General features: G+C 51.2%; 1 protein-coding gene and 1 pseudogene across 7 annotated transcripts in view; one reads left to right on the forward strand and one right to left on the reverse strand.

Moving 5' to 3' along the window:
- The window catches only part of CCDC57 (coiled-coil domain containing 57), a 94131-nt gene that overhangs the window by 19326 nt on the left and 62748 nt on the right, over positions 1 to 12057 (reverse strand). For 4 of the 7 annotated variants that reach the window (XM_074320962.1, XM_074320966.1, XM_019735521.2 and 1 more), the window contains 2 exons: positions 8630 to 8758; positions 7878 to 8094 (listed from right to left, as the gene is read on the reverse strand). In XM_074320962.1, coding sequence (XP_074177063.1) covers positions 7878 to 8094; positions 8630 to 8758 — 346 coding nt within the window. The remainder of the gene's footprint in view (positions 1 to 7877; positions 8095 to 8629; positions 8759 to 12057) is intronic. The other 3 variants (XM_074320961.1, XM_074320965.1, XM_074320963.1) reach the window with 2 other exon arrangements.
- LOC109449370 (protein Hikeshi) lies at positions 3661 to 4287 on the forward strand (annotated as a pseudogene).

Consider the following 12057-nt stretch of genomic DNA (forward strand, 5'->3'; position numbering starts at 1 on the left):
GTCAGTGCGGTCTGGAATGCTGTCAAGATGCCGTGATTTCCTATGGGTGCCGCCATGAGACAATGTTGGGAAACTTATATGTCACTTTCACTGATCTGACACACACCACTGCAACTATCTGTCTCCCCAGGCCAGCTCCAGGCCAGCCTCTGTCACCAGCGGAACGAACGGGACATCACTGCCACCTGTCTTTGTGAGTCAAGATGACCACCCAGGATGTGCTCTGTTTTCACCCACAGCCCCCAGCAGGGACCCGCAACCCCATCCACGGCCTGCCCACTTGCCCAGCTGCCATTTCACAATTCCCGTCCTGCAAGCCACCCACACTTCCCTCAGCGCCCACGGCTTTGCGTCACATCTGAAGGGGGGAAATCAAGGGATATGACAGGAACCGCCTTCCCACCACAGGCCGACTGTTGGGTCAGGTCTCCGCTGGCACTTGCTCCTGCCTGTCACGGCTCCCACAACTTCTGTTCTGGACCCGCCTGAGCCGGTGTTTGCACAGCTCGCAGCCTTGGGGCACAACTCCCTCTGGGGCAAAGGTCAGATAGGCTTGTCCACTAGATAAGAATGAGGTTCTCCCTGCTCGGGGTTCCTCAGCTGAGACACATGCCCAGAACACAGGCCCTGCTCCGCTTTGCCTTGTGGGACAGGGGCGAGGGGGTCACACAAACACGCACACACAAGGGGACCCATAACTGTCTGCTGTGCCTGACCCAGGATTCTCATTCTTCTGCCAGCAACCATGAAGGCAGCCATGTGGCAGGATCATAGGTCAGCGTGCAAGTCAGGTAAGCTCAAAGCTACACCCCCCTTCTGTCCTGTCAGATCCCAGCCCCCCACCCCGTCCTGTCCTGTAAGACCCCAGCCCCCCACCCCCTATCCTGTCCCATCAGACCCCAGGACGCATGCCCCCAGGACTTCCCTGCTGCCCTCCTCACATGACAAATCATCACAGGTCACCCTTCTTTCCTGCCTGCCTTAGACAAACTGTAACCTTACACCACCTCCACGGGTGCCTGTGGTCTGCTGCTTTTCAGAGCAAGACTTCTCCAGTAAGGCATCCAGCCATTCATTCTTCTTGCCACTTCAGCCAGGCAGGCTGGAATGACAATCACACCTCTCCACTGAGACCACTCAGAAGACCACAGTGACACTCAGCTTGTGAGAAATGGGAGTACTCTTCTGTCCTGACATTACCTGACCTCCCTGTGGCACCCCCCCCAGGTGCCACTTCTCCTCCTTACAACTTCTCATTACAAAAGATACCCAAACTAGGGGCCGGCCCGGTGGCTCAGGCGGTTGGAGCTCTGTGCTCCTAACTCCGAAGGCTGCCGGTTCGATTCCCACATAGACCAGTGGGCTCTCAGCCACAAGGTTGCCGGTTAGACTCCCACAAGGGAAGGTGGGCTGCGCCCCCTGCAACTAGAAAACGGCAACTGGACCTGGAGCTGAGCTGCGCCCTCCACAACTAAGACTGAAAGGACAACAACTTGACTTGGGAAAATGTCCTGGAAGTACACACTGTTCCCCAATAAAGTCCTGTTCCCCTTCCCCAATTAAAAAAAAAAAAGATACCCAAACTACATGCAGCACATATAATGGACACGTATGGTTTCAAGAATATCAATTTAAAGAATAATAAGAAATAAAATATTTTAAAGAATAAAAGAAACACCTGTCTACTCAGCTTAAGAAACAGGCCTATGACCTGTTTTGTAAATAGTTTTATTGGGACGTCCACGCCCACATGTACAGTGTGGCTGCTGTGGGGCTTGGGGGGGGAGGGCGGGGCGCTGCAGAGACCACCACGTGGCCGTAAAGCCAAACGGAGACCACATGGTCCTGCCCTTCGCAGCACACACCAGCCATCTCCCACTGGGAAGGTTTTCAGTGGACGCAGGTGGTGGTGAAGTTCTGTCTGATTGTCTACAAGTCACTGTTTTGCCCTCATTCGGGAAAGGCAAAGTCCCCGTGTGGGAGACAGCTGTCTTCTCCTGGCACAGACAGCTTGTCACTGTCCTGGGCTCCCACTGCGTCAGCCTCACCTCGCCGAAGGTACCCTATCTATTCTGACACCTTTCAAAGCAGCCTCACGACCTCTGGGGTCCGGTGTGTTGTTAGAACACATCCAGTGGGCATTTCTTTGTGATTCTTCAAGCTGGGATTGCTCGGGCTTCCTGCGATTGGGAATTACCACCTCGTAACACTTCAGCCCATCCTCAGCCCCATCCCCTCAAGTGTCACCTCTGCCCACATTCTCTCCTCCTGAGGCTCTGACCAACACGCGTCAGAGCTTCTCACTGCGTCCTACACGGCTCTTCTCCCTCCGTCATTCGTTCGTTCATTTGTTCTTCCCTTCCTCCCTCTCTCCCTCCCTCCCTCTCTTTGTCTCTCTGGGTAATTTCTTCATATAGAATGTCTATTTCATTAATTCTGCAGTACACACTCTGCCGTTGACCCCTTCCACTAAGTTTTCAATTTCAATAAATACATTTTTCATTTCTTAAAGTACTACTTGGTTCTTCCTTCAGTCCACTTGGTCTTTCTTTATAGCTCCTTGTTTCTGGAGTGAATTTCCTTGCTGGTATTTTACTTTTTTAAACATACGAAGCACAGTTATTGATGCCCTGTACCTTCCAGCAGGTCTACGTCTGCTGGTCGTGCTCCTGGGGCCCTGCTCCTTGTGTCTGCGATCGCATTTGTAATTGGAATCTGGTTTGCAGGAATTTTTCATGGCCTGGAACAAAGGTGGAGTCCCCCCGAAATGGCCTGCATTTGCTGTTGTCTAACTCCTGGGGGCTCCACCAGGTCAGAACGACTCCAGGATAAAATTCTCAGACCACCCAGGGGTCTAAACTGGGGCTAACCCACACGAAGGCTGCCTGCAATGGCAGATTATAAGTAGCTCCCAGTGAGTATGAGGCCATGCCCTCAGTGCCCCCCACAGCCCCGAGCAGGGGAGGCAGGTGGAGGGGCAGGGGTGGGGGGTTGTGATTTACCTTCACACTGAAGGTGTACCCCTTCTGAGTTGCAGCTTCATGGGGGTGGGGGCCCCCACTGCATTCCCGCCCTGGGTGAACCCCCTGTTTTCTAAGCCCTGTGACTTGCACCCATTTTCAAGCTCACCCCCTTTGACCAAGTCCTCGGCTGACAGCCAGCTTCAGTGCTCGGCCTGCCGTCACGGCTCCTCCCTCAGTGGCTCTAGCTTGAGAAGGCCTGAGCCTCCCTCCGTTTACTGATGCCTCACAGCATGGTTTTAATGTTTTGTTCAGCACTTTAGCTGTTTTCAGTGCAAGTGTCAATCCAGGTACTTACCTGATACATGACAAGAAATGGAAGACTAGAGTTTTATGCTTAATGAAGGAACATCTAAGTGAGGCAAAAATGAAAATACTCTTACAGATAAGGCCTCAAAAAGTCTCCCATATATTAAGCCCCGGAAGTACTTGCAGCCTGAGAGGCGTGCTGTTTAGGAAGAAGTGTCAGGGGTCGCGGGGGCAGAAGGCGTTCCTGCCCCTGGCATAGTTGCTATGTAGTGGCGAGGCTTGCGTTCTCTGAAATATTTTGGAAGGTTCTTAGGCTCTACTAGCGTAGTATCCCAAGGACTTCTAGTTGCGGTCTTCAGGTCCCTGCCTGCTGAGAGGAATCGCCGCCGCCATGTTTGCCTGCTTAGTGGCGGGAAGGCTGGTACAAACAGTTGCACGGCAAGTGGCAGAAGATAAATTTGTTTTTGACCTACTTGATTATGAAAATATCAACCATGTGGTCGTTTTTATGCTGGGAACAAGTCCATTTCCTGAGGGAATGGGAGGATCTGTCTATTTTTTCTACCCTGATTCAAATGGATCGCCAGTATGGCAACTCCTAGGATTTGTCACAAATGGGAAACCAAGTGCCATCTTCCAAATTTCAGGTCTTAAATCTGGAGAAGGAAGCCAATACCCTTTTGGAGCCATGAATATTGTACCAACTCCATCTGTTGCTCAGATTGGCATTTCCGTGGAATTATTGGACAGTCTGGCTCAGCAGACTCCTGTAGGTAATGCTGCTGTATTCTCAGTTGATCCATTCACTCAGTTCACACAAAAGATGTTGGACAATTTCTACAATTTTGCTTCATCATTTGCTATCTCTCAGGCTCAGATAACACCAAGTCCATCTGAAATGTTCATTCCAGAAAATGTGGTTCTGAAATGGTATGAAAACTTTCAAAGACAACTAGCACAGAACCCTCTCTTTTGGAAAACATAATTTGAATAAAATAATTTTTAATGGAAAAAAAAAGTTTCCCATATAAAATTCTCTTCTAAATTTGTCTTAAAAGAAGAAATACACATCCATGAGACTACTAGGAGAGACTCGAAAAGCAAATAAACTAAAAGAACTTAGTCAAATTCACTTTTGTCAGAAACACAGCCACCCCCGCACAGCAGTTAAGGAGTTCATTATAGATGCTGATAAGTTAGAAATTGGTGGATGAAATGAAAGTAAGTGGGGTCTTCATAATTTAGGAGTGAAAACTGAGACTACAACTTAAAAACAGGCAGAAGGGAATGGGAAATGTGATCTACCCAAAGAGAGGCAGGAGAAAACATTTCAAAGAATTTAAAGCATGCCAAATAGAAAACAAGACATTGGAGGAAAGCGCTAATGAGAGAGCATCATAGTAACTGCAAACGTATGAAACCACCAGACTAAAGCACAGACTCCGACGGGGACACAGGGAAAGGAAGCCAGAGTGCTGCGCTTTCCATGGCTGTGAGCCTCATCCGTCAGCCGGAGGATGCAGAGGCTGAAACGATAGGACGCAGAAAGCCAGTGGAGTATGAACCCACGGCACTGAGGTGGCCTCCGGATGTAAGACAAAACAGATTTCTTGGCAAAAAACATGAGGGCCAGCAGGAACATGATGCAGTGGTCTTGGCAAAAACCTAACACACGCACCTAAGGACACGCCTCAAGATACAGTGAAGCACCACACGCAGGTATGGTGCTTCTCACTCTCTCAGAAGGATTCACATCACGGTGATTTTATACTCTGCCCAAAAGGTAAAAATAGAGAAATCACTAACCAAGACAGTGAAAAAATAAAAAATCTCATGACTCTGGGGATTTAAAAAAATTCCACACAATTTAGAGAAAAAAATAAAAACGCGAGTTAAGTCCTGAAGCAGGAGGAGGGGACGACAGAGGACAGGCCCCACGGGAGCCTCGGTCCCGTGGTAGGGTCAGTGCTGTGGTCGGTGGGCACGCTGACCAGGGAACAGGGAACAGGGAACAGGGAGGTTCCTGACCTGACATGGGCATCAGAAAGCTCCCAGGTCTCCTGTTTTTCCTTGAAATCTTGCCCCCTGGTTTTTGTTTTGTTTTGTTTTTTCCATTCAAACAAAGAGCTAAAAGCCCAGATGGGAGAAATGGTAGTTCTGCCAAAGGCAGTGGGAATTTGGCAGGGGGGCAAGTACAGGCCTTTGGACAGGCGGCTGGAGGGCTCTGCAGGAGCCTGGAAAAGTGTTTCTCAGAGGTGAGGGGCACAGCTGAGGGGCTGGAGGCAGGCCTTCTAGAAGGCAGGAGAAGTGGGACCAGGACGTGCACAGGCCGGTGGGGGCGGGGTCCTGTTGCAGGAGGCATGGTCTCTGGGGGGGCGGGGCAGAGACTACTCTCTGGAGGACGTTGCAGGTACTGACTTTCACTGGTAGATACAAGTAAAGGCTGAACTTACTGAAACACCAGAAAAAAGAAAACACTGCTGCTGGACGGGGAAAACAGCCCAGCCTCGTCTCCTACAAATTTCCCACAAACACCTGGTCAAGGAGAGACTTACATTGATAAAAGTGAACTGTCATCTTGGGATACTTAATCATGGAGCTGGGAGGACTGTGGGGTGGAGCTGCCCCCCCCAGTTGACTCTCTAGCCCGACTTCCTGTTGAACTTTGTGGTGACTTCAGGGGGAGGGACGAGAAGACTAGAAGAGCCATCTTGGAACCAGGCCATTATGTTCCTTCTACACGTGGGAGCCGGTTGGAGCCCCGGGTTGGAGGTGTGCGTTCCCGCACTGCAGTTTCATGGTTTTTGTTTCTTTTTCCTTTTTCCAGAATAAACCGTTGTTCTTGTGGGTTTATCCAGAGAGTTACTTTTGCCAGTCGACAACGTCTAGTCAAGATGAGGGCAGCAAAGCGCCGCAAGAACAGAGGGGGGAGGAGACAAGCAAACGAATGGCAGTGAACGTTCCCCCAAAAGCTCCTGGCAAAGCCGATGAGAAACACAAAACATGCTGAATGAAAACGGTGCCGAAGCAGTGGCCACGCAGATTCCAGGCCACAGAGCAGACAGAGCTTGGGGGACAGGGGACGTGTGAGCACAGCAGTGAGCTGGCAGCTTCACGGGCGCTGAGACAGTCCAGAGCTGAAAGCTAAATCATAACAGACCAACACGATGTCATCTCTTCCTGCGTCAGAGAACAGGCGTGAGGACCCTAAGAAAGCTGGTGGCAGTGGGGGGACTAGACAAACTGAGTCTAAAGCCTATGGGAAAATCAACGAACGCGGAGAACTCGGGTGCTCTGAGGAAGGAGTATGAAGAGGGGTCCCGGGTCAGCCAGACCTGAGAAGGCACCAGAGCCAGATACCACATACCGCATGTGAGCAGACCAAGAGGCAGTGGGACACAACAAACAATGCAGGTTCAGGCTCAAATATACCAAGAAGATGTAGCATTACCGCAGGATGTCACACAGTGGGGGGCGGAGAAGTGGGGTGCTTTAGCAGCTGCTGTGGAACAGCTCAATGGCCAATCTGGGGAAACTGGTTCCTACTTGTAGCATATACCATGATAAATTCCAACTAGTCCATGGACTTAAATGTAAAAAAACGAAGCCGTAACTGTGTTAGAAGAAATCCTGGAAGGATCATCTCAAATCTCAGAGTGGAAAAGGCCTAAGTATGGCACAAAGCCCAGAAAGGATTAAAAACAAGGACGTTAATTTAACTACATAAAAATAAAAACCATGTGCATGACAAAAACCACCATAAGCAAAGTCAAAAAAAGCAAATGAAAAACCTTGGGAAAATATCTGCAATTTATGGCTCAGAAAAAGCCTCATTTCCATGATATATGACGAGCTCCTACAAATCAATAAAAAAGATAATAAAGCACGTATAGAAATGGGCAGAGAACTAAAGGAAAGCACACGCATAATGTCCTCCCGGGAGGAATGGCGCTGAAATGACACCTTGCCGCCTGGGGAAGACGGCAGTCGGCGGGTCCTGTGCTGGGAGGCTTTCGGTGTGAGCTGGCACGGTTCCCAAGGAGCCAGCTGACCGTGTCTCCAAATGAGACCTGATGACACTTCTGAGCGTACTGTCACATGTGTGCTGCAGCCCATGCAGCTACTCACTGTGGCATTACGGTGACATGACTGTGACAAGCCAGAATGGCCATCCGTGGGAGGGTGCTGGGACAAACGCCGGCCCGCCAATGTGGCTGACACAGTTAGCAGGCGTGTGGCTGTGAGACAGGGAGGAGGCACTGTCTGGACTGACCTGACGCTGAGTCAGTGCCTCTCCAACAGGGTCCCCCCCCTCCGCCCTTCCTGCTACATCCTGGTCTCATGCAGCAACCCCCAAAGGGGCCCTTCAAACGGGCCTGCCTGCTTTTCATGGAGACGATGCTCCGCTCTGCGTAGATGCGACAACGTCATCAGCTGGATGCTGAGCTGGGCTCTGTCCTTGGGTCTGCACGGAGCATGCGGGGGTGCTCGGGGGGCATGCCACAGGAGGGAGGTTCACCGAGTACAGGAGCTTCACCAAGCAGAGGAGAGCAACTGGAGAGCAACCACGGTGTCCTCAGTGGCCCAGGAACACACGCGCTCGCCTACCTGGAGTCGAGTCATCCTGGGAGGTGAGGCCAGAAGGGCTGGAGCCCAGGTCCAGTAACTTCCACGTGTCCTGGAGGGAGCTGCTGGCAAGTGACGAGGACCTTTGGGTGTGGTGTCCATTGTCCTGGTGGAATTCTTGAGCCTGGTGTGGCTTTGGGGACTGGTTTTCTTTCTGACGAGTTGATCTGCAAGTCACTGTGGAGACCTCGTGTGGCTTCTGTAAAAGGTAGAAATGACAGTTATCCTTGGAAGCACTCTCCCTCCAACACAGAGGCAACAGGGCTCCCTACCCATCTGGGCAGGTGACAGGCCTTTGTGGTGAGCCCTCAAGGACATGAGAGGAAGGTCACTGGAGGCAGGCCGTGTGCCCGTGGCTGGGGGCTGCCGGTGTGCCACCAGCTGGGGTCCCTTGGAACTCAATGCAGGGATGGCAGAGGCAAGGCCGTCAGGACGCGCTGGGGTCTGGAGGGACGGGCGAGAGGGTGAGGCCAGTGTGCCACAAAGAAGGGCCACTGTGGGGCCTGGCTCCCACCACCACCTCATTGTCTGGCTGGACCCTTCTGCTAACACTACAGCACCGTCACCTACATGAAGGTCTGGTGACCGAGATGGCACTCAGGGTAATGGCCTTCTCCTGTGACACCAAGCATGGCATTCCCGAGGGTGGTCCCCACACTGAGACGTGGCATAAACACACAGCACCAGGGTACAGCCTGGCCCTGCCGTGCCCCCCTCTGTACCCCCCTCTGTACCCGCACCGGCTCCGCCTTGCCCGCTGCACAGCCTCTCCAAGCATCGATTCTACGGACTGTCTGAGCCACGTGGGGCCGGCTCTTTGCTGCGCTGTCGCAGAAACCATCCTCCTTCGTATTCTTGGCGTCCTGCCGTGGACATTTAAATAAGGAATTCAGTGTCCACGGTTGTCCACTGGGCATTTTACTGAGTCTTCACTCAAGATTAGAAGAAACACTTTTCCCAAGTTGCTGGTACTGGGAAATTAGTCCACTTGGTGACAAGCCAAAAGGGAGGGACATGCACTGTCCAGCGGCCAGGATGAACTTAGCCCCACCCCGCCACACTTCTCACACCAGGCTCCTGCCCTTGTCCACCGGCCCCCTGCACAACGGAGCTTGTGGCCACTCCCACCTCACTAACAGCAGCTCAGAACTCATGTCACCTCATGCTATAACAGGCCCTCTGGCTCGCTTTTATTTCCATCCGTTTAAAATAAACTGAAAGGACAAACTACATACGGGGAGACTGTATTTGCAAAACATCCCACAGATGAAGATTAGCATCAAGACTGTAAGCCCCCATATCCCTTGAAACTGCACAGACGCCTGATCCGTGAGGGTGGAAGTTTCCAGTTGTACTGAAATGCTCCTGAAGAACGAAAAGTGAGGAGGCTCCCAAGGCAGAAGCACACGACCCAGGCTGAGGGGACACTGCTGCCCCTGCGAGGACCTGCAGTGCATATACGCCCTTAACCAGAGCGTGGTGTCGGACGGAGGGAGGCTGACGGCACACTCGCAGGAGCCAGGTCCCCGGACGGGCACTGGCAGAACTCAGCACCAGTCCTGGGCACCATCTCAGCAAATCAGGAGCAGAAAGAACTTGTTTAAACTGACGAAGGGTCTGCACGAGGCTGGACTTAGGTCCAAATGTGAAACTGCTGATATATAACTACTTTGAGCCACAAAAATGGCAATTTTGTGTGGATCGACAGAAGACCAAAACCTATGGCAGAAGCTAAACTGTGTGTGGGGGGGTCATTCTCTGAACAGGATACAGTGGGGGTGCCAGCCACCGGCCTCTGTGCTGCAGCGTGTCCTGGCCAGGCAGCAGGGTACAGCCTGGGGGGCGGGGCGGGCCCTCCCCACAGAGCCACGTCTGTCAGAGTACAGAACCCAGGTGACCATGGGGGCGCGCATATTAGCATCAGTTTGTTCCGCAGAGCTGGCAGATGAAATCATTCTAGAAACGTCCGCTGTGTTCCTAACAGCCACCATGGCTAGAACATGTAAGTTGGAAGGACTGGCACAGCCATCAAATGGACTAGGCAAACCACAGCTCCCAGGCCAAACCCCACCTGCCCCACTGCTTGTGCAGCCCAGGAGCTGAAAGTTTTTATATTTTTAAACAGTTGGAAAAATCAAAAGAAAAAGAATATTTCACAACACGAAAATTATAAGAAACTAAAATGTGAAGATCCATGAAGCTCACCGGTGCGGCCAAGTCCATCTGGCCACGGTCCGCCCGTGGCCGTGTTCAGGCTGGACGCGACTTGATGTGTCCAACAGGGGCTGCACAGCCCTTAAGGGGGAGAACAATTGCTGTCTGGCTGGTTGCAGACACAGTCTGCCAACCCCTGAACTAGGATGTGTGTCTGCATGGACACAGCTCAGACACGTTATGGTGAAAGAGAGCAGGTGTGCAGAAAGGTGTGTGCACAGGCAGACACGACTTACAACGGCTTTTCAACTGTCGCTCAGAGACACCAGCCTCAGCCAGTCTGAAGGGGTGGGAGGGAGTATGGTAGAGCACTACAGCGGCTTTGACTTTCCAACATTTACTTAGTAAGTTGGATGGTATTCACACAGGTGTTCTTTGGATCTTCTTAGAGTCTAAAATATTTATTTAAAAAAAATCAGTGCATAAATAACACTATCTACCCAGTAAAGATTAAATGAGAGAGAATAGCCAACAGAACTTGGTAAAGGAACAGAAACAAGGGCAAGCTTGTTACATATATTTGTAATGTGATTTGTAAAAACATGACAACTTTGAAGCAGAAGCATGACTGCCTGGAACGCTGTGGGAAATCAGCGCATAGCCCGAGCCCTACAATCCTGCAGCGTCAATCCCACAGACCAAGGCCCACCGGCCGGCTTCTCCAACTGTCAGTGCCCTGGAAGCCACGGAGGGCAGAAGACCTGTTCTGGCTGAGGGACACTCACGCACACAGGCACACGTGCACGCACACAAGGCACACGTGCACGCACACAAGGCACACATGCACGCACACAGGCACACGTGCACGCACACAAGGCACACGTGCACGCACACAAGGCACACGTGCACGCACACAGGCACACGTGCATGCACACAAGGCACACGTGCACGCACACAGGCACACGTGCACGCACACAGGCACACAAACGTGCACACACAGGCTCACACTCATACACACACGAGGTCTGAAAACTAAGTTCGCGAGCTCGTTGCAACAACGTTGCTCACCTTTTTTGACATCAGAGAGATTATTCATTATGATTTTGTACCAACTGGACAAACAGTGAACCAAATTTACTATTTGGAAGTGCTGAAAAGGCTGCGTGAAAAAGTTAGATGACCTGAGCTTTTCACCAACAATTCATGGCTCTTGCATCACGACAATGCACCAGCTCACACGGCACTGTCTGTGAGGGAGTTTTTAGCCAGTAAACAAATAACTGTATTGGAACATCCTCCCTACTCACCTGATCTGAACCCCAGTGACATCTTTCTTTACCCGTAGAGAAAGGAAATATTGAAAGGAAGACATTTTGATGACATTCGGGACATCAAGGGTAATACGACGACAGCTCTGACAGCCATTCCAGAAAAAGAGTCCCAAATTGCTTTGCAGGGTGGACTAGGCACTGGAATCAGTGCACAGCTTCCCAAGGGGAGTGCTTGGAAGGTGACTGCAGTGATACTCAGCAATGAGGTATGTGGCAGTTTTTCTAGGATGAGCTCGCGGACTTAATTGTCAGACCTCATATGTGCACACATATACACCCACACATGTGCACACACAAGTGCTGGACCGACTGAGGTCATGGACAGGCTGCTTGACAGAGAACGGCTAAAAAGGGGTGGCTGGCAAAATGTGAATATTAAACTCTAGGGCTGTATGAACGCTGTTTCCTGACTTTGGTAATTTACTATAACTATGTCAGGGGGTGTACTTATTTTTAGACATAAAGGGGTTCCATGTCTGAAACCTACTTTGAACTGGCCCAGGATAAGATCTGTCTGTCTGTCTATCTGTCTGTCATCGCTCCCTCTCTCTCCATCGAAAATGTGGGGGAGGCAGAGGGAGCGAAGAGAGAGAAGATAAAGCAAACGTAGCGATAAGTTAACAACTGGTGGGTTTAGGTGAAGGGCCATGTGCTATTCTTGCAACATTGTGCAAACT

The sequence above is a fragment of the Rhinolophus sinicus genome, linkage group LG15 (genome assembly GCF_036562045.2).
Source record: "Rhinolophus sinicus isolate RSC01 linkage group LG15, ASM3656204v1, whole genome shotgun sequence".
NCBI classification, from domain to species: Eukaryota; Metazoa; Chordata; class Mammalia; order Chiroptera; family Rhinolophidae; genus Rhinolophus; species Rhinolophus sinicus.